Source organism: Scomber japonicus, chromosome 15 (assembly GCF_027409825.1).
Source record: "Scomber japonicus isolate fScoJap1 chromosome 15, fScoJap1.pri, whole genome shotgun sequence".
NCBI classification, from domain to species: Eukaryota; Metazoa; Chordata; class Actinopteri; order Scombriformes; family Scombridae; genus Scomber; species Scomber japonicus.
In genome coordinates, this window is record NC_070592.1 from 26,488,300 (window position 1) to 26,513,078 (window position 24,779).

The 24,779-nt window shown below is 41.0% G+C and overlaps 3 protein-coding genes, 1 long non-coding RNA gene and 4 other non-coding genes across 9 annotated transcripts in view; 4 read left to right on the forward strand and 4 right to left on the reverse strand.

Annotated features, from left to right (window-relative positions):
- Positions 1-265: 265 nt before the first annotated feature.
- gmeb1 (glucocorticoid modulatory element binding protein 1) lies at positions 266-13,597 on the reverse strand. Of its 2 annotated transcripts, none has more exons than XM_053334999.1 (10): positions 13,567-13,597; positions 11,259-11,449; positions 10,782-10,834; positions 10,564-10,679; positions 9,041-9,144; positions 7,106-7,254; positions 5,593-5,718; positions 5,329-5,466; positions 4,904-5,041; positions 266-3,002 (listed from the first exon to the last, which is right to left on the reverse strand). In XM_053334999.1, exons 2-10 carry the CDS (start codon positions 11,384-11,386, stop codon positions 2,152-2,154), a joined length of 1,803 nt encoding a protein of 600 aa, XP_053190974.1. In that variant the 5' UTR covers positions 11,387-11,449; positions 13,567-13,597; the 3' UTR covers positions 266-2,151. The 2 variants fall into 2 exon arrangements, with proteins under 2 accessions (XP_053190974.1, XP_053190975.1); XM_053335000.1 differs by lacking the exon at positions 13,567-13,597 and adding an exon at positions 13,268-13,334.
- A 554-nt stretch (positions 13,598-14,151) lies between these two features.
- LOC128374786 (U11 spliceosomal RNA) lies at positions 14,152-14,285 on the reverse strand. Its single transcript, XR_008323042.1, has one exon. It is a non-coding gene; the product is annotated as a U11 spliceosomal RNA (small nuclear RNA).
- Positions 14,286-15,312: 1,027 nt separating this feature from the next.
- On the reverse strand, positions 15,313-21,329 carry rab42a (RAB42, member RAS oncogene family a). The gene is made up of 2 exons (XM_053335001.1): positions 20,639-21,329; positions 15,313-18,689 (listed from the first exon to the last, which is right to left on the reverse strand). Exons 1-2 carry the CDS (start codon positions 20,851-20,853, stop codon positions 18,248-18,250), a joined length of 657 nt encoding a protein of 218 aa, XP_053190976.1. The 5' UTR covers positions 20,854-21,329; the 3' UTR covers positions 15,313-18,247.
- A 342-nt stretch (positions 21,330-21,671) lies between these two features.
- LOC128374739 (uncharacterized) lies at positions 21,672-23,475 on the forward strand. Its single transcript, XR_008323017.1, has 6 exons — positions 21,672-21,716; positions 22,204-22,266; positions 22,519-22,578; positions 22,752-22,802; positions 23,017-23,088; positions 23,271-23,475. It is a non-coding gene; the product is annotated as an uncharacterized LOC128374739 (long non-coding RNA).
- Positions 22,300-22,436, forward strand: LOC128374768 (small nucleolar RNA SNORA16B/SNORA16A family). Its single transcript, XR_008323025.1, has one exon. It is a non-coding gene; the product is annotated as a small nucleolar RNA SNORA16B/SNORA16A family (small nucleolar RNA).
- Positions 22,834-22,963, forward strand: LOC128374779 (small nucleolar RNA SNORA44). Its single transcript, XR_008323035.1, has one exon. It is a non-coding gene; the product is annotated as a small nucleolar RNA SNORA44 (small nucleolar RNA).
- Positions 23,126-23,200, forward strand: LOC128374789 (small nucleolar RNA SNORD99). The gene has a single exon (XR_008323045.1). It is a non-coding gene; the product is annotated as a small nucleolar RNA SNORD99 (small nucleolar RNA).
- A 251-nt stretch (positions 23,476-23,726) lies between the features above and the next one.
- ctps1a (CTP synthase 1a) overlaps positions 23,727-24,779 on the reverse strand; it is a 90,036-nt gene continuing 88,983 nt past the window's right edge. Inside the window, exons 17-19 of the mRNA XM_053334997.1 lie at positions 24,352-24,448; positions 24,125-24,269; positions 23,727-23,969 (exon numbers count right to left, since the gene is read on the reverse strand). Of these exons, the coding sequence (XP_053190972.1) occupies positions 23,888-23,969; positions 24,125-24,269; positions 24,352-24,448 (324 nt within the window). The 3' untranslated portion in view covers positions 23,727-23,887. The remainder of the gene's footprint in view (positions 23,970-24,124; positions 24,270-24,351; positions 24,449-24,779) is intronic.

Below are 24,779 nucleotides of genomic sequence, written 5' to 3' on the forward strand. Positions count from 1 at the left end.
GAATGTAATAGCCAGTGAGCCCTGGTGCCCTGTCAGCACGGCTCAGCCTCTAGAGAGGCCTGCCCATCACGGACAGCACCCACAACGGTGCAGATTACACCGTTTACTGCAATAAGCCTGACAGATGGAGAAGTCAGAGATTACGGCAGCAGACTATTTCCACCATCTATTAATGCAGCCGTAGCCTTCGTCTTCAGTTTCAGCCCGTCCTGGAATGAGCACACAGCGCTCTCTGGTGGTCAAACACCAAAACAACCACTCACACTTGTTTTTAAGGGTTTTAATCTGATATTAAAACACATTACAAAGTCAGTATGCAAATACCCTCATTTGTTAAATTAAATTATTGGAAAACGCAGTCTTGAACAGGTTTTTGCTGATGTGAGCGACAGCCCAGAGCATAAATTAATCCATGTTTGCACCTTAAACAGAGAGGCCCATCTCTTCAGTTTTTAGAACTAATAAATATGACACTACTTTAAAACTGTAAAATACAGGCATACCAAGTTTGACATTAAGTATATATATGTTTTGTTGTTTTTTAATATAATGACTTAAACAATCAGTCCAGTAGCTCGCACTACCAATGATGAGAGAAAGCAATTGATGATCACAATAAAGGAAATACATGGAGTTTGTGAATGAAATCAGGCAGTAAGAAACCACTGAGAGAGTAAGTGCATAAGCGATGCAATTCCAGTGAGAAAGGTTCAGTCTGTTTCCATTTAACTATGCACAGAAAAAGAAAAAAAAAAAAGAAAAAACGCTGCACGCCCAACAGTGCAGTGAAAATTGTGAAGAAGTGTTGAGAGAGCAGGCATGGTCGCAAACATCTTCCCGTAGTCCCGAAAGGATGTCAAACAGTGCAAAAACAAATACAGCTTGACGCGACACGACAACACAACATACAGTGCAATTAATCCCAGCCTCAAGTGACGCCAACACTGTAATAGGTAACGAGTCAGTATAAGAAGACGTGAACTGACGAAATCTTCAGCACCATTAAGAGCCCTGTGTGTAGATTTAGTAGTTACAGTGCTTTCTCTTATACTTGGGTTGTTCATGGAGGCTTCAAGGATCATCGTGGTTTGTTACAACTCGAGTGTTTTTCGTGGTCTCGGCCGTTGTTTCTAAAGGTTACGTTTACATCACGCTCATCAGGGTGATAGCTGAGACCTTGGAACATGGCAACATCACTACGAAGAAAGTCAGATGATTGGGACGGTTGTTTGGCCAGATTACCTAAACCAGGGTTCCCAATCGACCACAATAACACAAGAAAACACTAAGAACTAAGTACATCCAGTTTATGGATATAATGACATGCACCATAAACTCTCAATGTGTTCTAGTTTTTTACATGTTAGCTAGCTTGTTGCATCAGTAACAAAGCACCCACAGAGAAGACTAGCTGGTCACTATCACAACAATGCCCTACTAAGTTATATAACCATTACTCCGCTTTTTTTTTTTTACCAAATCATATTGTTTCAGATGTTCCATAGCTCCATAAGTCTGTGATTTGCAAGCACTCTAAATCATGTAATTTGGTGGCAGCTGAAATTTTGGTAATAATCCCAAAAAGTAGGTGAGTACAACTACAGTAAGTGCAGTTGGCTGAGGTTTAACCACAAAGGTAGTTTTTGGAGTGATGGATTTTGTTTGCAACAGACAGCTTGGCTAAACATTTTACAGTTCACCTTCTCTTTCAAATTAAGATTGGTTCACATGGGAGCTCGTTTACAACCCATTTTATCATCTGACTTCTTCTTAGTGACGTCTCCATCTTCCCAGTTCTCAGCTGTTTACCTGGCGAGTACAGTGTCACAATCAACAATAGAAATGACAGCTGAATCTACGAAAAGAAGAGCTAAATTGTGAAAAAACCTGTAAGATCCTTTAATTACAAAACAAACAGAAGCATACAGTCTACTATGTGTTGTGCTGCGCCTTTGTTTCAATAAAAACCAATGAGAGGTTGAGAGGGGAGCATGTACAGACACACCAGAAAAAGGAAAAAACGTCTACCCTAGTGCCTGGTCTTAAGCCAAGGCAATTTGACGATTTGGAAATTCTTTGTATTTACAATTTCACAAGTCTGTGATAGCTCAGTCCATGTCTGCTCTGGCGGGTAGAATAGGAGGGTGTGTCTCATTTCACCTTGTTTTCTTCCTGAGTATTGTCTTCTATCACCACTATCTGTACGCCTGACAACTGTCCGTTGGCGTCCAGCTGCAGCCCCTGAACCCCTTCAGTCTGTACCTCCTGCATTTGGCACTGTGTCTCCTCCCCCTCTGTGGACATGGTCACCTCCATGCCGCTCTGTACCATCATGGTGGCCCCGTCTCTGCCCGACTCCCCGGACAGCTGCAGCTCCATCACTCCAACCGGCTGCTCCACCGGCGCCGGGTTTATCTCAATGACTGTGTGCTCCTGGCTGGCCTCCACCTCGCCCTGCATCACCTCCTGTTGCACCAGCATGGTGCCGTCCACCACCTGGCCTTCTATGGGCACCACCTCTGTACCGCCGGCCTGCTGGCTCAGATGCACCAGCTCTACTGGGCTCATCATCGTGCCCAGCTGGCCGGAGTCCTGCATGGCGGTGCCCAGTAGCGTCAGGCCCGAGGACGGGTGCAGGGTGATGGTGTCGGTTTTCCCGTCTCCGGTCAACATGTAGCGGGTGAAGAGCTGCGAGCCCGTGGGGAGCAGGGTGACGGTGTTGGAGGACTGGGCCAGGGAGGCGATGGGCACGCCCGCCATAGTGAACGGTTGACCCACAGAGGACAGCGAGATGGGGGACAGAACGGTGAACTGCTGAGGCTGCAGGGTGGCCTGCTGGTTGACGGAGGTGCTCAGGAGGGTGGTGGTGGAGGCGGGCCTCTGGAGACGAGGCCGCTTGGTCTGGCGCTTGGTGGGCGTCTTGGTTTTGGCAGGCTGCGGACAGGACAGAAGAGCTCGCACCTGCTGTTGCTTCCTCTGCTCTTCCAACTGCACCTCCAGGTCTGCACACACCACACACACACACACACACACACACACACACACACACACACACACACACACACACAGTGCTTAGAATGACAGCCGAGTACTGATTAATAAGCATTACACATACATTTTCAAGATTGATATTTGACATCAATATTCATAAGAGATGATGGTCACGCTCAAGCCAGCAAATGTCAATTCCCAGCTCAAAGCATAAACAACATTTACTCAATAAAAATGTCAACTGTCCTTTTTCATATTCATATTCAAACATCCCACTACACTGTAGCTGGATATCCTCCCTAAAATGTGGGACAGTTTTCTAATTTGTATTACTGAGTCTGTCATAATAGAGCTCCAAAAAGTTTATTGTAAGTTTTCATATCAGTAATTTCAGGTCAGCGCAGCACAGTCACACATAATCTCTTTTAATATGACTGATTAGCAGGAATTAAAACACTGGAACAAGTTTTGTCTGACCCTAATCCATATCAGTAATCCATGAGCAGGTGGCACAGTGCTGAGATATTCTACTGTAGGATGCATTCAGAAATTCTGTACCATAAAAATACGTATTGTTTCACCAGTGGCATCAGTGGCCGTTTGATTTTGAGTTTATTTATTCATTTTTCTTCAAATGTTTATCAAATTAAGGACAAATTGCCACTAGAGTCGCCAGAGAACAGATACAGTTATCATCTTCCTAAACTGCATTTTTTCTGCTGACACAGCGATATGATAGTCAAACAAAGAGGGAATATGATACTAAAAGGACAGTAGGTTTGGAGGACACCTACTTAATTTGCTGCTAAAGCCTCACACTAGGTTTTGCTGAATGTGAGATTTCATTCTTTCACTAAACGAGGACACTTGCACTGAAATCACTTTAAGAGAGGATTTCTTTACAGCCAAGAGGCTGTAGAAATAATTATAGCTACCAATAACCCTGTCAATGTAGATGTGGGCATGTACGTTTTTAGACTGACTTAAAAATTTGAACCTAACCTTCAGGGTACAAAACACACTAAATTCAAATGTGTACTTAAATTTAATGAAACCCTTCTATCGTCTTTATTTTCAGTGTTTGAATCACACAGAAAACACCACTCTCACCTGAGCATGTCATTTGTATTGTGTTTTAAAATCATAAGTCTCATTAGTGTTGAAATAAGGTGACTTCCTCTCTTCTAAGAAGCACTGAACCCAGCAGAAACCCAAGCTGTGTGGATTTGTTGTCGTGTGTGACTCTGAGCTTGTTTGTCATTGTTATTTATGCTGTTACTCTTTTTTTTTTTGGAACTGATATAAAAAACTCCACCACCATCATCCATCTGCACTTCCAGGAGAAGGCTCAAAATACACTGTGCTATTCAAAAGGCCTTATTTTATGTTTAGTTTAACTTCAGCTGTTTTTCACATTGAATGAGGTGTATAATATACAGGTAGGTAGACTATGATGTCAAGAGAGCTTTGAGCTTTTTTTTTTATTGTGGAAAAAGACAAAAAAAGAAATAATAGATTGGCCTTATCCAAAACTGTTCCCTGGTTTAGAGTTAGAGCTGAAATGATTAGTCAATTAGTTGGCTTTGGTAATTTTTTTAAAAGCAAAAATGCAGAAAATTAGCTGGTTTTAATTTCTTAAATATGATGATTTAATGCTTTTTTTGGTCATACTTGATAGTAAACTGATATATTTGGGTTCTGGACTGTGGATTGGACAAAAATAAGACATTTGAAGACATCGCGTTTGACTCTTGGAAATTATATATCATTTTTTTACTATTTTCTAACATTTAAAAAGCCAAATGATCCATTGATTAAACAAGAAAATCATCAAACAGTGTCCTGTCACTCTTTCAGAAGAACAACGGACTTGATGTGTGTGGAAGTCTGTTTTTTTTAATGTGTGACTCACTGTTGAGGGTGCTGAGGATGTGCTCCTGGCTGGGGTCGGTCTGCTGCCTCCTCCTCTCCAGGGTCTTCTTCACTGAGTCGAGCAGGCCGAACACTTGGGCGAGGTTACTGAGCACCGCCACCTCTACCAGACAGGAATCTGGGATCAGTGCGGCAATCAATCAAAGGGTCACATGGTCAGTCAGAAAGACAGAACAAGTTCAGCTGTTGTAAACAATCATTCATGTATTCAAAGTGTGTATTGTTACAGAAACCAACAGTAGCCGTTCCCCAAAGCCTTCTGCTGTTGGGTTTTTCTTCCCGTCCGTCACATTTCAAACAGCAGCTGAATTTGTTCTTTCTTTCCATTACTTCTTTCTTCGGTCACCTCTGAACTAGCTCTAAGCCCCGTTAGAGTTCCCAGCCCACTGCACACTTGTTGCGTACCTGTGTCCTGTAAGGCAGCTGCGTCCCTGCGCTGCTGCACGCCTCTCAGCAGCTCCAGCAGCTCTGTGCTGATGTTGGTCACCACTTCACCCAGCAAACCCACGTCAGCGATGCCCTTCCAGAAATTGAGTGTATCCTCTGTTGGAAAAACACAGACGTCACACACACAAGTGTCAGTCACAGCTGTTTGTGTATCATTTAGAAGTGATGGGATGAAGATGCGTTGAGATGTGTGTGTGCGTGTGTGTGTGTGTGTTCTGTGACCTGAGATCTCGTTACATTCCCTTTTGTCTGCAGACTCCAGCGAGGTCGAGCTCCAGTCCAACTTCCCGCTCAGAACGTCTCCTCTGTCCTCTCCCACTGTCCCGCCGTTACCCAGAATCACCTGAGCTGCAGTTCACACAAGTACACACACATTATGATTACAATAGGAACACACAGACAAAGGAATAAACAACCCAGCTGTCCATATCTAAATGTGAGGATCAGACTTCAATTTTGAACAATTATTTTCACTGTCGATTAATCTGTTTATTTTGTCGAGTAGAAGATTAGTTGTTTGGTCTATACAATGTAAGAAAGTGTGAAACTGTTGATCATTGTTCCCCAAAGCCCAAGATGCAACCTCAAATTAGGTCAGTCACAATAATTATCGACTTATCATACAATAACATAATTATCAACGTCATCACGTCTATATATGGACTTAGCATATGATACATGGACGTGACCTCGATTATTTTTTGACCTCAATATATGAATAAGCTATTCATGTCACCTTGGCTAAGCAAGTAGTGTCCTCCATTCCTCACTGTGCTGTTATATTATCATTATATCAGTGGTATAAAATGATCTTCACATGACAATAATATTGTTTATCGTGATTATTTCTGAGGCAATATATCGTCTAATAAAAGTAGTTATCATGACAGCCCTCAAATGTCTCATTTTGTATCAAGCAGCATTTCAAATCCTAAAGATGTCTTCCACAACAAAGTGAAATGAATGGAAACAAATGGCTTTCTGTGAAGTAGCAAGTTTCAACCTCTTTTCTGGTCATCCAGACTTATACCACGGCCATTGAGAATTCTTGTTTCTGATTTCTGATTGGCAGCTGTTTTATTAACCTCAGACCAAGAGTTTGTTTGGAGTTGTGAATTTATGCCCCAGTATTAAACTGCAGGTAAATACAGCCACAGTGATGGTGGCTAATGAGCTTGGGACTAAGGTTATTTGTGTAACCGGTAAAATACGTTTTATCTTTTTAGCTTTTCATCAGGCTGTTCTTTGACTCCTAGTCACCCATTACGATAATAAAAACTACAAGTTATTGCTCGCATTGTTGTGCTTGTATAGGTTTTACAATACCGTGAAGTGAGACTGGGTTTTACAAGAAGCTATACTTCTAAGCTAGACAGTAAAACTACATCAGAAGGTACGTTTAATAAGAAGTCATGACACTCCAGAATCAGCTAATGCTATCATCAAGTAACAATGAATTCATACATGGCAGGACAGAGAATACTTAATATATTTCTTATTATTAAGAGAACTACAAAATACCACTTATCAAAAACTGCCTTCCCTCATCATTAAAATCCTCCTTTTTTCATCTTATCAAATTAATTTGGCAAAAAGCAGCAAAACGTTGGACTTGGAATAATAAATAAAAAATAATTGTTATTGGCAATAAGAACAGCTAAAAATACCCAGCCCTAATATTGAATGAAATGTCTTTGTCAGCTAACATATATGGGTAAACATGGCGTGTTGTCACCATTAGAGGATGTGGGCGTGGTGAGTCCGCTGCCGTCCGGAGGGAAGCGTGTGTTGTTGATTAAGAGGTCAAACTTAGTGCTGCGACATGTGTTTGTACACAGAGTGCTGTGCTGATAGAAGTCGAGCTGGCCTGAATCCATCATTTTCCTGGAGAAGAGAAGTTAGAAAAGAAGAAAGCTGGGTTTGATTCAGATGTTTACATCATTTAGAACTTTATCTTACTTCCTGAGCTGCCTCTGAACTTTTTAACATCCGTGAATTTTACAGTCTAAAAAAGCAAACTGATTTCCCCCAACTCTACACTAATGCCACTTGTCCTGCACTTGTAACTTGAAGGGCAACAGCATGAAGCGGAACGACTGATTCATGCGCAGGCCTTGCCCACACAAACAGCCTGTGGTGAAGGAATAAGCTCTTAGAAGAAGAAAAAAATAGTAAGAGGCACATACAATCATCCCACAGTGCAGGCAGTGAAGTTAGAATATTTAAAGCAACAGCAACAGAGGAGAGAGTCCCATCTAAACAAACAGAAACATGTAAATAATTGAAGGTGAGCTCACAACTATCAAGTGTGTCTTAAACCAACATACAGTCAGGATTCCAGATGAATATCGAAACATGTTTATCTTGCTGTAATGATTCCTCCTGTTCATACTGACCATTAGAAGATCCCTTCATAATACACTTACAATGGAAGTGATGGAGGACTAAATCCACAGTTGTCCTTAAAAAATGTATTTAAAACTTGATCTGAAGCTTCAGTGTCCAAATGAGTCAAATCTTCATCTTCTATGTTTCAACGTTACAGTGTTTTTAGTCTTTTTGTTACTATACTTCCACCACAGCTCAACAGGGAAACAATAAGAGGGGATTTGATGCTAAAAAGACTGTACATGTGTCAGATATCACTTGACATGACTGAATCAACTTTAAATCAATTTTTTAATTGATTTCTGCACTGTTGATTTTGTCCTCCATTTCTTCCATTGAAATCAGATTTGAAGGTGATCTTTTAATAGCCAGTATGAACAGGAGGAATGATTACAGCAAGGCAAACCACTTCCACTGTTCATATAAGCAGAAAAGTTGTAACTCTATCTTTAAAAACTGCATTAAGAGATCTTTTTTGGCTGCTTCTGGAAGGCTTATTTGGCTAAAATTTGCAAACAATTGCTAATTTACACAACTAGCTAGCACTGAGCAACATTTGTATTACTTTAGAATTGTGTTGCCACTCTCTTAACAAGTCCAATATGAACTCTACTTCTAGCTCTGTTTTGGTCTCAACTGACAAATCTAAAAATCCAACCAAAATGTGTTCTTTAGCTGCTAAAGGCTCTGCTTTCTTCACCAGCTAGCAGCTAGCTTCGTCTGTTGTTTGGTGCTGGTAAGGTAGCATACAGTTAGCGGTCAGATAACCAAAAAAATAAGCTAAAAGAGGCTAAAGAACTCAGTAACTGAGTGGAACAGCAGAGAATTCATTACTATGAAAAAGTTATGGGTGCAGCTTTAAACTGATTTTCGGTGTCTGATATTACATTCCCATTTCTAGAGCACACTGCTCAACCAAGCATACAGGAGGTTGTATTTGTTTTATCCCTGAGATGGCTACTTTCTTACTTAAATATTCCATTTCTATCAGATACTGAACATTTCCATCAGTCAAACAGACAGGAGGTTTAAAAGAAAAGCCTGGAGTCGTTGATATAATCTTATTTACAGCTCAACAGTGATTGAATTATGCCAGGTTCACTCATGTGTATATTTCATTTCGTCATTGTTTTACATATTTATTCAAGAGGTCTGAGCCAGATCTTTCTCTTTGTGCATGAGCTAGAGGCGCAGACTGTGACGGTGACTGAATACAATGTCGTGCATGCAAACCAATTGAACCAATGGATTTAGACAGCAGTACAAATACTGGTTCCCTCACCTTAGCATGACTCCACCCATCCTGATGGCTCTCTTCCAGTCTTTCAGAGTGGCTTTTCCAGAAAGGTGCACAAACTGCTTTGGACTGATCAGTTGGTCTTCAAACTAGTGGAGAGAGTATTGGTTAGGTAAGAGTTCACCGTGAACCGTAAACGTGACAGAAAAAGAGGGTTCAACACCAGAAATAACTAAAAGCTAAATGAGAATCATCATGATGGTTTGCTTTTATTTTAAATCGAGATCCTGTTCAAATGAGGTTTAACTAATCCAGGCTAACATGTGATGAGGCTTAAATAATCCTGTTATGTCTCATGCAGCTGGTTTTGGTTATTTGAAAGTAGTTTGTGGATTGATTTCAGATTATTTTTTTCTTTTCTTTTCTTGAAATAAAGACAACAACACTAGAGAGTTGAAACCAGGATCAGCACTTGTATATTTGGCTGAGTGTTGATCGTGTGATTGCACTTATTTGATAGGTGTGAAGTGGAAGGGGGAGCCTCCCAGCATGCACTAGGGGAGAAGAAGCATAGACATAATTGTCATTTTATGTGTTTCCTCAGTGTTTTGGCTGTTTCCACATTTACTATTTATACAGGTTGTTATTACGGGTGAATGTGTTTGTGTTCTGTATACTAGTAGTCATGCTTTTGCTAATGATAGAAGATCTTTAGCAAAGTGAGTTTAATAATTAATGCTATTCAAATCATTTAGCTGTAGTTTATAAATGTACTCACAATTCATTTTTCATTCTTTTTTTTTACTTTAACATATATAGGTTTTTAACTTAATGACATCAACTTTGTTTTTAACATACCTATAGAAAAGAGAATCATTAGTATCACAAAATGCAATGTCTAACCCATTGGTCAAAGTCACAAGACAAGTGTGAAGTGAAATGTGAATAAATGTGCACTTTTGCAGGTTTGGGGTTACTTGCTATCATGACAACAGCTCCAGATACGTTTTACGCCATCGTTAAAGCACTGAACAGGAACTGACAGACTTTGGCCACATCAAGAACATATTGTTGGTATGCACAACTGCATGTGTTTACTCTTTTTACACTGTTTCTACACTGTAAATGCACGTTAAAAATCAGGAAGCGGGGTATTGCATAACTTGTACAGTTGCTTGCTGTACAGTTACAGTTATACATGCTTCTGAAATAAAGTTTGGGGTAGTGGAGCAATGTCAATGCTGACCTGAGAACATGTTGCCTGATTTCCTGTGTAACTTGATTCTTGTGTGGGTGTTTATGCTAAATTACTGTATTGTACACCACATACTCAAAACACTTACTACCTACAGCTTGTGACAGGATGTTTAACTAAGTGAGAAGAAATAAATGGGTGAATGAAAGTGTTTTACATGTCAGCTGTACATGTTTATTTTCTTTTTTTTATCATCAGTAAAATGTGAAACATCGTCACTTAAAATATGCATATGGATAAGTCTTTGAAAAGCAATGTCAGCGGAACCCTGGTACAGTTCTATATGGATATAAAAACCATGAGAAATACCAACCTTCACACATTTTACATTGATTCCCGGGCACACAAATTTCTTCACTAGCAACATAGCTTTACAGTCGCCGCATGTTATGGGACAGCCGAGTTCAACGTCATCTCCCTCAGTGTGTTCTAAGAAAAAAAAAAAGATACAGATATCACTTAAAAATGAGGTGGAAATGTATGCATCTCTCAAGGTGTGCAAAACATCATTCTGACAAACTCTCACTGTACCTGGATGTGCTTCGACAGCCATGACAGCTGCATCTGTTTCAGCGGATTCATCTCTGCAAAGAAAAAAAAGTTTGTCATTATTCATTATAATATTTGCTAAGTAGTTTCGTAACCTCATGGTTTGTAACACAGAACCATCTGAGAAGTTGTCAATGGAGATTGTTTGGAAATGAGCAGACTGTTACAGAAAAAATACTTGGCAGGTGATTGAACCATCTGTCACTGTAATACTTTGTGAAGCAGCTGGGTTTTTGACACTGAGTGGCCTGAATCTTGTTTTATCTTGTAATATCATGATCTGGCGAATCCAGCTACTTCGCAAGGTAAGTAGTTGCGAAGATGTTCTAACACCACTTGAACCAAAAAAAAGGTATCTATTTTGTGCTGTTTGACCAATTGGAATTCAAATTCAATATTATTATTATTGTTGTTTTGGGTAAACTTTACTGCTCTACCAGTCTTCATTAGGTTACATACCCGGTTGTGATGGGCTGGAGCTGGAGGATGACCTGGGTCTTATTGGGGTCATCAGAGTCACCTTCGCCATCAGCCTTCACCATCACCACCTCCCCCATGGACAACGTGACCTCGTCAGTGGTCGCCATCACACTCACAGTATGCTAGAATGGAGGGGCCACTTTTCTATAGTTGTCCAGGACTTTGTTCATCTGAAAAGAAATGAATAAATATGTATAGAAATACCATTAAAACAAGCATAGACAAGCAAAGGTTATATTCACAATTAAACAGAGGCTAAATGAAGTGTGTCTGAAAGGTGAGAAATAAAGACCCCATTTCCATGACTTAATTTCAGTAGTTTATCAAAGATTGGCCGACATAGCGACTATAGGGCACAGTATCGGGTTTTTACCTGCCCCCATCCCAAATCTGGATGGTAAGGTCCAACTGTTTCAGTTGGAGAGCTTTGTTGAACATTATAACCAGAGCTGTGAACTTTTCAGAAAACCTTGGAGCGAGATTCGCAGGGGGCTTTCAATAAAGTTTTGCTTTCATGGTCACAACCATACGTCAAATACTTTTTTACTCAATTTGTACTTTAAGGAAAGAAACATGACTGTGTACACTGTACAGCATGGAAGCATTTGGAATGTGGGTATGACACATCTATCTATCACAGTAGATGTCATTTCCTGTATTCTGGAGCCTTTTAACAGATGTTTTGACACTTTGATCTCACTAAATGATGGGTGCATGTTGCAATTACATCCAGAGCAAGCCTTTGGCTACAGATCACAAATTAGAAGATATTAAAAAGCTAAATATAGAAATTGATGAGAAGTATATTCATATTAAATGATTGATTTTTGACATGGTAAAAGTGTGTGTGTGTGTGTCATAGACTGTATGGTGCGTATGTGCGTGTGTGTGTGTGTGTGTGGGGGGGGGGGGGGGGGGGGGGTGTCCAAGTTCATGCAGCCTGTCTTATATCCATTATATTTGATATCAGATTGGGTCATCCCTAATTCAAAACTTTTCCAAAACATTCACCTAATTCCAAACCATTTCCAGGCCTGGAAACAGCTTTTCACATTTTATAACTTTTCCAGGAATTTCATGACCGTGGGATCCCTGAACCATGTTAGTCAAGCATTCAGACCTGTACTGTTTTTTCCTTTTGTTAGTCACCCAAAGAAACGAGTGCATTCACAACCCATGAACACAACTCACAACCCCTAAATGGCTAGTTAGATATCTAATGTTACCTAATTAAACTGACACTATTAACCAAAGTGTACACATAGACGTTGAATGCAAGTATGTTGGTAAATGAGTAAATACATTAACACAATAAGCTTTATTAGCCAAATTGTAGCTTTAACATCAACAGAACCATAAACCAAACTTCCTTTAGAAATGCGTTATTTTAACCCTAACCCTTGCTAGCTTAAGAAATAGTTCATACCAACGCTTTCAGTCTGATATAAACCAGCAGTTATTGTTGTAATAAAATTTAATATTTCACAAAAAAAGTTCTAATTACCATTTTTTTTCATTTCCAAACACAAGCTAATGCGAGAAAAAAAATAATGTAATTTAAAAATATATATATATTATTATTAACAGTTGCGTAGTGTGCTACAGCTATTAAGAGACTATATCACTTTTCTAACTGTCATATTTTGTGCAGTGTAACATTAGCACGTTAGGGAATACAAATAGCAGTTTTGCGTGTTTTCTGGGTGACGCTAACTGACATGGTCTCAAGATACCATTCACTGTTACACTGGAGCTCAATCCATCTGTACAGTTGCAGTTAAATGGCACCTATTTTAAAAAGTTAGGTGGATATGAAACCGCGGATGGCAGCTGACTGCTTTATTTGCCGTTGAGAACCTCACAGCTACTCAGACTAGGCTCGACGGTAGCCATTATGGCTAACGCAAAAGGGCGTAACTTGACGTGTGGGAATCTGAACAATAATGTGAACTATACTGTCCGAGAGACGGGTAAAGCTGTGCATTTACAGTGTGACGATTACGTGCCGCTTGTCTATGAACCGTACGTCCCTTCGTAACTCTGCATTTTAACTCTCCGCTCCCCTTCAAAATGACGTCTCCCTGTGCGGCGGCACGTACAGCAAACAACGGCACGGCGGCGGCGGCGCTGCCCCTCCATTCTGTACGAGCCTGGCCGGGCTGAACCCCCCTCCCGAAATATACCCGCATCCCACTGGCTCACACTGCCTTTCTAGTCGTGAAAGACTCACGCATTTTGCGTCCAAATAAATAGAAAATCACATAGTGAAGAATTAGCTCGTCCTTACCGTTTTATGAAGAGAACGCATCCCTAGATTGTGAAGAGCTGCCGCGCATGCGCAGACGGTTGATATATAGCTTGACTTCCTGCTGAACAGCGCTCGCCTTGTTTTCAAACTGTGACATAAAATCAGCCGGAGATCACTTTAACGACGACGAATGAAGTAATTTTCTTGTCAATATGAAGGCGAGGACTTATTTCATGTTTGGTTACACTTTATGTGTAGTATAGTGTATTGTTTTTATGAAGCTACAACTCGTAGTTTGTGTATGTTGAGGCTTGTAACTTCATTGTCGAAATGCTGTGAAATTTGAATACGCAGTTTGAATACTGACACAGAACAACAGCTTCGGTGTGTGTCCCAAAAGTTAAAGGTTCCTGAGCAAATACACATGTTAATTACTGGTTTTCAGCATTTTGTTAAAACATACTGGCGGTCTTTCCCTGTTTCATACTCAAATTAAGTTGCCATGTCTGAGGCTGTAAATCTGTTTTACCTCTAGACCACGCTGTGGTCAACTTCAACTACTTAAATTCTCGCCCTTCCTCTCAAGTGATACTAAAAGAACATTTCTTTTGAACAGCAATAAGACGGGGCGCCAGGACAAGTGATCACTAGCAACCCCTGTGGTAAAAATTGTGCTTCCGAAATCTCTTGATGTCGATTCCGCAGGAGGAGTGGATTTCTCCACCCCTCCTGTGCAAAACATAGCAGAAGCCCTTTTAACCTGGTACCGTGAATACCCCACATACTGTTCAGCAGTAACGTGCTCCTCACTCAGAGGTGCATAATTTCAATGTTACCTCTGATTAGGACTCTTTTATGACTCAATGTGTAATATCAATATAGGAGAACAACTATTACTTGACATTTTATTCATTAGTCAACTATTTGGACATTGGAGTGCGTTTGGATGTGCGGGTTTGTCTGTGGAAGAGGCTGATGGGTAAAAAAAAGGCGGTGTCACATCACTATATTGGCTGTCATTGGCTACTGCTGTTGCGTTCAGGTAACGTAGGCAGACCGATGAGCTCCTAGAAAAACAGAGGTCTTGTCTGCAGTTTGAGAGGTTTTGTTCTAAATTAATATGAACGTTTTCGTCTATCATTCATTACATTTGGCAGCACTCTGTCAATCGTCTCTACATAGTTCATCTATTTCAATTTTCAATATTTCATTATATTTGAATTAAATTGTGCATCTCAACAGATGTACAATTTAATTCAAATATAATGATATTGATAGTTAAAGATATTGAGTCTAAATGATCTAAGTAGCCTATCAGGCTATATGACCCTGAACACATGTTGTGGGGTTCATGTTAAACCCCCCCCCCCCCCCCCCCCCCCCTTTTTTTTGACTGTTAATCTCATTTTACATTAAAATATCATTATAGCAAATTCAGACTAAACCCTGTAAAGAAACAGTAGTGTGTTAGTTATTGTGAAATATTATGGTTAAATCTTGTGAAATTAATTTACAGTGTACTTTCTCTGTGGTGACCTCAGAGCTGAAGCTGTCTAAAATAAAACACTTTTAATTTTCTTTTTTCCACCCATGGCACCTAATTGTAACAATATCTCCCTATCTATATATTACATCTAACATCTATATGCTACATATAACCTGGACTAATGTGACATGTTTTGGGTGAAAGGTGGCATACGTGGAACACTTAGTATGGTCCCTGTAATAAAAGGGACATTTCCAAATCTTTAATTTGATCACCGTAAATAAATAAAAACGACTAATCTAGGTCATAATGATCCTCCTTTAATCTGCCAGAAGGGGGCGCCAAACCTTAGTTTAAAAAAAGTCAAACCAAACACCTTTTCATTGGACATCTATTTATTTTTTTGTAACCAATCAATAAAATCACATAAAATAAAAGGCGAATCCCTTATACACAATATATAAAATAAATAACATCTATTCAATAAAGCTGTGAAATGTGACATTGGAGCTTTGAAGCTGGACAGTCTTGTGCTAAGTACCGTCTTGCAGGCCTTACATTACAGCTGTTGATGTTTTCTGGTATAGAAGCTTTATCAGAGCATTAGTTTGATCATTCTAGAGCTGTATACACCAGAGGACAACATGAAGCACACCATTAAAGGCATAGTTCCACATTTTGGGACTTTTTTTTATTGGTTTTCTTTCTGAGAGTGAGACGAAATCGATATCAATCTCCTGTTAGAGAGTGGTATCGATCCTCACATCTCACTATCAGAAAGAAAGCTAATTAACAAAGTACCCAAAATGTTGAACTACTCCTTTAAGATTAGAGCGACAGAGAGGCTGGATGGAGACTTAAGTTTGCTTTATGACCACCATCATTATAATCGTCATTACTCAGGACGGTCACTGTTTATGCATCTACACAGTCTTAAAGATTACAATTGCTGCTGTTAATGTATTTTCAATTTTTACCATATGATGAATATAGAGGCATCTACTAATGGTTGATGACATTATTTCTTCCCATTGAGTCCGGCTTTCAAATTTGTTATTCTTCTTCTTGTCTTTCCAGTGTTGTCCTTTCATCTAAAGCAGTGCTCTCCGATGCTGCGAGGCTGCTGTCTTCACACGGAGCGGTGCGAGGGTCCCTTCAAATGTGCAGTGCTCAGGAATGGGAATCATGCGGAATCACGGTTGGATTATGGTTGTCTAACAGCACAGTATTAACATAGAAATTCAAACAATATTATAGAATTGAACCCTGTTCAGATGTGATAAACGTGAGAAAGGTAGTCGAAGTAACACAGTCAAGACTGGCTGTCAAATGGTGACTTGGGATGTTTCTCAATTCCAAGCTAGATGTCAAGATGTAGCACCCCTATGATGAAGACCTCATCTGCACCAAGAACATGAAATGCTAACATCTGATTGTCAAACAAACAGAAAACATATGGCAAACTCTATTTAAACCTGGCTATATCAGGAAGAATACCGTTTCTTCTGAATCTGTACTGAAAAATAGCAAATAAAGGGATGGTGCAAATGTTTTCATATACATTCCTACCCAAAATACAAAGCTGCATTTGCCTTTGAACTGAACTGAAAATGCATAATCGGCGGGTTACTGCTAGCAGTGTGTGTGAACAGGTGTTCTGGTGAGATGCTGGTGAACGGTGAGTGAGCGGTGGGAGGAGAGGTGAGTTCTCCCAGGCTAAATGTAAACAGCAGATTATTAACGTCTGCAGTCAAAAGCCTCCGGAGACTCCAAAGCATACATGATCCTCCTCCGCGTTAAAGGTAGTTACTGCTAGGGAGTCGTGTGTGCAGACATGCAGCTCAGTGCTCAGAACAGGAAGCGGAAAGTCTCCGTTGTGAGCTGCTTTATTATTGGTGTCACAAGCTGCTAAATGTATGTTGAGTTAGCTCTGCACCGATCGTCTCATCTCACTCTTGAAAAGAAAGAAAATCCCAAATGTTTGATTATTCTTTAAGGGTCTTGATTTTTTCATCGATATATTTGCTATGGAAGGAAATATGTAAACTGGAAATATGGGGGTGCCATTGCTTTATATCATGTTCAATGAACTGACTGTAACATCCATGGTAAAACTAAGCTAATTAATGTATGAGGTGTATGTTACCCTGTTGATATGACATCAGGAACCAGTGTCTATGAAACCTTGGGGATGCCATGTTCTTTTTGGAAACCAGAGTTGGCATCCACCATCAGCTCAGGCCTGAATGGAATATTATTTTTATGGTTTGAGATTTGAAAAAAAGAAACAGCTGTTTGACTGACCTACAAACAGCTGCAGATGAAACTCAAACTCATCTTTGTGTTAAGCAAACACATCATCACTAATGCTGACAATGTCATTAAAGGTCTGATAACTGAGAGGTGAATTTCCAACACCTGATGTCTCAATACAAATAACCTAAATCGGATCGCCTACCCTAATTATGGCCTATCTTTATGTATACACCTTAACTAGATATAATCTATATCTTTTTTTTCTTTTTTTTTTAACAAAAACATTAATCATCTGTTCACAAATTTGACCAGAAAGTCAGTTTGGCGAGAGTGCACATTACAGCTTACAGTAGCAGGAGCACATTGATTTAATATAGTGACACTTATTGTTGAGTGCACTGTGTCTGTTCAGTGACGTAGCTTTCAGTAACCTTTTAGCTTTCATCTATAGATTTCACTATTATTTACAATATTACAGTCACAAAGAAAAAATTAGGCAAAGCATTGCACAAACTTTGACAGGTAGAAACCCACAATAGTGCCGTATGAAATGGGAGTGATGCCAGACCACATTAAGTCATAGTCCACGTATCTTCAGTATGCTCGGTAGTCCGTTAACTCCACAGCTGTGATAGGAGTATTATTGGCTGCACTCTATGCGTCAAAGCCTGATCACCTCTGCATGCTTTCTGCGTTTCCTGAACCTGACAAGGCCCAAAACAGCTCGGTTCATGCTACTCCTCATGGATTTATAGATACAACTTGCTTATAAGATACACATCAGGATGTACACTGGCCCTCCCTGTTAGATAAGAATCGTGGTTGTCAGTAGAAGCCGCACACGTTAGAGGGCATGAAGCACAGGGTGAGGAAGTGATGGACGGTGATATCATGGGTGCTGAGCCTGAGTGACTTGGTTTTGACGAGGTGAGCTGTTGGTGGGACGGGACAGTGTTTTCGGACACGGAGCGTTCTGAGTCAGCAGTGGCAGCCCTTTTCGGCGGTCGCGGCAGCTAGTTCCTCTTCGTCGTCAGCAGGGTAGAGGACCTTGGCGGTGAGGCCGCTCTTCACCCCGTCCCAGCCGTCGCGGGTGACGATCTCCCCCATCTTCATCAGCTCGTAGATGTCCTTGGTCAGCAGCTCGAAGGCCCGGTCCACGTTGCTGTTGCACTTGGCCGACGTCTCCACGTAGCGGATGCCCAGCTCGGCCGCGAGCTGCTCCGCCTCGTCCCGGCTCACCTTACGATCCTTGTTGAGGTCGCTCTTGTGGCCGATGAGGATGTAGACCATGTGGTGAGGCAGGATGTGCTCACTCACCTCCTTGTGCCACTCCCTCACATGGTCAAAGGTCTTGCGATTGGTGAGATCGAACACTAGCAGCCCCCCCACAGAGTTACGGTAGTATGATGTTGTGATGGACCTGGTGGGCAGAAAGATTGATGACATGTTAGTAACTCAAGGCAAAGATGATCCTGACAAAGCATTTCTGAACATTTTGGCAGTTTTATTGAAGATGACTGACCAGCAAAGGTTTTCTACTATCCTGACACTGAAACTAACTAAGCTTAAGAGCTGTTTATAAGTCTTTTGGGGAGACAAGTCCAAGTCTAGCCCAAAGACTTGTCAAAGCAAGTCCTCAGTCGAGCCTCAACTGATGCAAGAAAAGTCTAATTCAAGTCTAACGCCAGTTAAGACAAGTCCATGTCTAGTCAAGCATCAAATCAGTTGATGCAAGTGCAAGTCATTCTTGACAGATCACAATTCCAGTCAAGTCTCAAAGCTTCATAAGCAACATGCCAGACCAGCAGCGAGTCTGACCACCATGCTGACCACTAGAATGATACAGTCCCTTCAATGCATAGCTCTAATAATTAAATATTTAGGGTGTGGGACCATGCAAGGCTCATCTGCCTGCTTCCTATTGATTTATATTGTTCTGGGAGGTGGACGTTGTTGGAATGTTTTTAATTGATATTTCATGTCAGGTCTTTAAAGAGCAAAGTCTCATGTAAAAGAATGTCCACGTTGAGTCATATGACCTCATGTTTGTGACTCTCAATACAGCTCTGATAAGACCCCACATTCTCCTTCACTATACTTACAGCAACAGAACGTACTGTAAATGACCCACACTGCCAGCTTTAGTGCACTGTTTTCAATATTTTTAATGTTTGGATGTCCACATCATAAAGTAGTCCAACACTTAGTGAATTGTGTATATTTTCACTACCGTGCCTCCATGTAGAGTGCACACTGCAGATGGCAAACAGCAGCTTCATTATATTTTGCCCGGAGCGGAGCCCCCAAATCTAACTAGTACCCACCCTGTCAGGTTTGCTGTGTCACTTTGTGTAAGCAGATTTAAATATATTTAGGCATATGTATCATAAAATTGGTTATTAAAAAGACATTTGCTTAAAATGAGTCAAAAATGCACACGCTGCCTTTATGTCTTCATCCCTTCAGTTAATACTGTGGTTTAGTGGTGCATATTACATTACCTTGCTGGTGATGAATAATGATACTGAATTGAGATTAATCAAATTACCACAAACATTACTACAGATAGTAAACCCGGGGTCCCCTGGTGCCCCTAAACATGTAGGGCGGCAGAGTCGTTGCCTGCTTTGGCCTAGCCTTGCACAAACCCATTTACACACATGTTGAAATTACTGATTGATTTCACAAAAGCTTGTCATAATCAGGCCGTTAACTCAGAAGTGAAAGACTCGACTGTGGTGAAGCCTGAAGGAAAACACCCTCTGAAGCTCAGGCTTCAAAAGCGAAAGCAGATCTAAAAGCAGAGCTGCTTCTCTACACAGAGGAGTGCTTGAAAGGAAATTACCCATGACAGCAGAGGCACATGAGACAGAACATGCAACAGGGCAAAAAACAAATGCAGAAAAAAAGAGGGGAAACAATATTTGGAATTAGATTTGTCATCCTAGTGTTGTCCTGGAGACTGTGTAGGCTGAATATGTAGGGAGTCAAAGTGGGGCCTAAATATGACGAGGCTGCCCATCATCCATGAATGAATGCAATGATGCAACTCAATTTATAGGCTAGTGTTTTTACACGGGCCAGAGCATCAATACTGTAAGATCGAGGCCTATAAAGCCTAATCTTCTCCTGACCCTTTTCTCCACTGTCTGCACTCACTTCATTACATCACAATGAGAGCGGAAACGGCTTGCGTCTAATTTCAAAAGGCGTTTATATATAAAATAGCAGCCAGGCACGACAGCCAAGTGAGGCCTCTTCATAATTTAGATTTCAGAATTTCAAATACAGTCGGTTGAGAATGATGATTATGTTTAAATTCATCACATTCGACATGTTGTTTTCAGCAACCTTTCTTCTGTTTCATACCTGAATCGTTCCTGACCAGCGGTGTCCCAGAGCTGAAGCTTGATTTTCACCCCGGACTCGATATCAAGCGAGCGGGCATAAAAATCCACCCCGACCGTCGGATCCGCCACATCGCTGTAAATTCCATCCGTGAAGCGCTTCAGCAACGACGACTTCCCCACTGTTGAATCCCCGAGTAGAATGATCCTGAACTGATATTGCCACAAAATATCCATGGCATGACTAGAAGAGGGGATACCAGCGGAGAGCGTGTGTGTGTGAGTGTGTGTGTGAAACAAAGCCCTGTGCGTGGCGTGTTTACATGAAGCTCCCGTTGTTGCTGCTGCTGCTGCTGCTGCCACTGCTGTTGGAGCACAGAGCGACCGCAGCACTCATGTGATAGATTTACCTATGCTCTACTACACCAGATACCGCTACTGTAAAACCTGCTGCAGCCGTGAATGAAACTATTGTATGAAAGTGTCAGAGATAAGCTTTAGTGGGATTTAAAGTGCTGTATAAGCTCTATTAGACACAAGTCAGCTGCTTATTTCTCCAGTAGGAATGTCAACGTTAATTAGTAGCTTTCACAAGGAGGCTTTTACCGACACTGTGTGAAATTCTAGCACTACTTTTTATTAAGTCGACACAGCTATGTGAGGGCAATATTTCGCAACGGTTCACAAACTGTGCACTGTGGTTATCTGGAAGCCACAAAGCGTCAGGAAGCAGGTTGCTGTCCGTGGTTCTGAAGTAGGTTAAAGGCTTTATAGTTAAAGTACAGCCACAGCCTGCTGAATGAATGTACAGCATATTCATGACTTTACACGTTTCTGTCTTTCGCCATGAAAGCCGAGTGCGGTCAAAATCTCTGTTTGTGTTTGTTTTAAGCTATCTAAGTGACAATAAACCGATGTCGCTTTCTAAAACGCCTGTAGAACTACATGTCCCGTCGTGCAATTGGTCCGCGTGAGCTCTACGGGCCAATCAGCGGGCTGCTGCTCCAGCGCCAGCGTATAAAAGAGCACGGGACCCTCCTTTCCGCCTCTTCGCGTTCAAGTCTTCATCGAGAAAGGAGTGAAGCTGACTTAGATCTCTGGTGAGACTTCAACTTCTCATGTATTTTTAATTCGAAACTATTATGTACATTTGTAAAAGTTTGTTACACTTTGCTTTTATGTCTCAAAGACTGGAAGGTATCATATTTAAGCAAAGTTGTTGGTTAGCCGGGCCAACTGAAGCTAACATTTGCTATTTAGTGCTACCGTAGTCACGCGGGGTTTAAGAATAGTAACAATATATCAATATGTTATCAATATAACATGTAACATTAGTGTAACTAACCCGCATTGCGCGCTCACGTTTTGCAGTTAGGTTCAGTGACTTTTTGGTGTGTCTAAGCTAGGCTAACGTTAGCTGAATGCTCATGAACCACGTGGCACGATCTCTGTCAAGCCTTCATTGGAAAAAATGGCCTTACATGTCTAACTGTGTAGAAAGTAGTCATTTTAAACTTATTTCCTAGTACCCAATGACTCGTACAGCTTTGTAAAGCATGCATTAATTACCTGACTTTTCTCTTGCAGAAGCGATCAGTAATCCGGGGTGCAATCTGTCCTCTGGGCCATGGACATCACTGTAGAGCAAATGTAAGTGTAAACCTCACACTGCTGATTCGATACACAGGCACCTATCGAAGCCGTTCATGCTCTCACGTAGCAGTGAACGGTCAACAGGATGCCGAGATGAACACTTTCACCGACGGTCGCTGTTCAGTTTGAAAATAACTGGTCCAGCAACATTTTGGGGAAGGACACTCAGACAAAACTTAAAGGGTTAATTATTGGCCAAGCCTATAGGAGAAGTGATCAATGTCCTAATGTACTTTTATCTTTCTGTAGGTGTTTGGTTAATGCTGAAGCTGGATGACAAGAAGATGACATGGATCACATCACATGGAGGTAACTGTGTGAACCACTTTTTTTTTTGGATCCATACACTCTTGGCTGTGATTACAAACTTGCCCTCACTGACATGCTTGATTGAGACATTTATATAACTGAGCCACATTTGCTAAAATTGTTTTTAGGATGTAACAAAAGAATCAAACTAAACAGTTATGTTTGCTCATTAGGTGATCCTCATGGCTGAACTACAAGTGACGATGTGGACGACTTTTGTCAAGGTAAATATTTTAATAACTTGAGTCAGTACTACAGCATGCTATCCTAAGGACCGGAGCTTATTCGTAGCTCTAGGTTCTCCAAGTGCATGCAAGATAATGGGGTAGTCTTTGACTGCTGTGGCCCTCTCTGCCATCAGCGGTCACTCGCCTATCCTACAGTGATCTTGGTATAGCAGAAGTGTTTAATGAATCTAATAGAATATCTATCTTGTAGGTATCAATCTGCCCGGGTTTTCGAGGCTGACCATGGGGCTGCGTGGGTTCTCTACACTGCTGGCTTGTGATGGTACGTAAATGCAAGTCAAATGGCTTTACATGGGAAAACTGATCCATGATGACCACTTAACACAATGAGGACTGTTTGGATGAAGCTTGCGGATATGGGACTGAGATCAGGCCTACATTTGCATCTTCTGAGAATGCTATTGAATTATACTAAATTTATTTTGTTTCCCCCTCATATTTCAGGTCCAGTGACATGTTGGAGTCCAAGCCTGGCTGAACTGATGAGGGCAGTCTACAGTGGAGTGGCCATACCCCTGCCAACATCAACTAATTCTGAAGCATGAAAATGTTCTGCTGTAGGAGTGACATCACTCCCCATGAAATATATTCATTTTTCAGTCCTAATGTATGAAATGTCATGTCAATGAGTAATAAAAAGACAAAATGACTTATTGGAATCCCTTTGTTTTATTTGATACTCAGATTTTTAAAGAACTAGACAATATTTTCATTAGCTGAAATAGTTTAAGCTCCATGTAGCAGTATTTATTTACAATAAGGCCACAACAGTCAAAGTGGACCAGGTTTTGATGGTTCTGGCATCAGAAGTAGTCAAATGAATTCCTGAGCCTCAGTGTGATTCAAACATGTAGAGATGTTTCAAAAGTCATTCAGGACTGGAAGTTCAGTTTTCTGTAGTCTTTATTTTAGAAAAATCTGCCTTGAACAGTCCTTTAGTCAACACTGGTAATGGGGGGGGGGGGGGGGAGGATAGTACTGACCTATTTTGAAAAGTACACTTATTGAAAGTGAGACATGCAGTGAAATTGTATAAAACGTTGTCCTTCTATACCTCCCCGTCATTCATTTGAGATGGAAGGTAATTTTAACTCTATCTCGGAGTCTGGAGTGCTGCTGCCGCTGCGATCACTGTATGTGTCCCTGTGTCAAAGACAAAATGTAAGACTCAGTAATGTGTTTTTTACCAGCCTGCAAGACACATTTCCCCAAAGGCACAAAAGTTGAACCAGGTGTGACTAAAAACACACTGTATACTTTAACATGTATGAGAGTGTTATCTGATTCTGCCTGTTTACCGTGGAGACAGACGGCAGCCTTTCTGTAAGTAACTCGGGAGCTTCCCAGCGGAAGCCAGCAACAAACCAAGATAGGGGGGTGATGGCTTAATGGGGCGAGAGGTGAACTCGGGGTGGTACTGCACTCCAACAAAATATGGATGATCTGAAAACAGAGCATGAAAAACTTCTAGTAGAATTCTTGACCTTAAAAACGTTATCCATGTGATAAATAGCATCTTCCTTACCGTCCAGCTCTATGACCTCCATTCTTTCCCCTTCAACATCTTGACCTACAAAGCGGAAGCCCTTCTCTTCAAAGTTACCCTTCAGTTCAGGATTGACCTGGACAAAGACAACATACAGTCAGACTACAAGTACCACTTCACAGTTGTATGCCTTCATCAACCAGCCTAGTTACAATTTATGTTGGTTTATGTCTGTTCAGACTCAAGTAGTGAAGACTTTGAAGGAATTTAATAAAAAATGTATTAAGTGGATTTCCCTTGTACATGTTCACAAGCTCGGCCTATAAATCTGATCCTGATAGAACACGGAGTTGTAGTTATGACAGTAGACGATGCTTTAGATATGGATGTTCCTGCCAAGAGGTGGAGATCAATCTGACCTTCTGTTCCTGAGTTATGAGGTTGACTACTGGCCAGTAAAGTCTTTT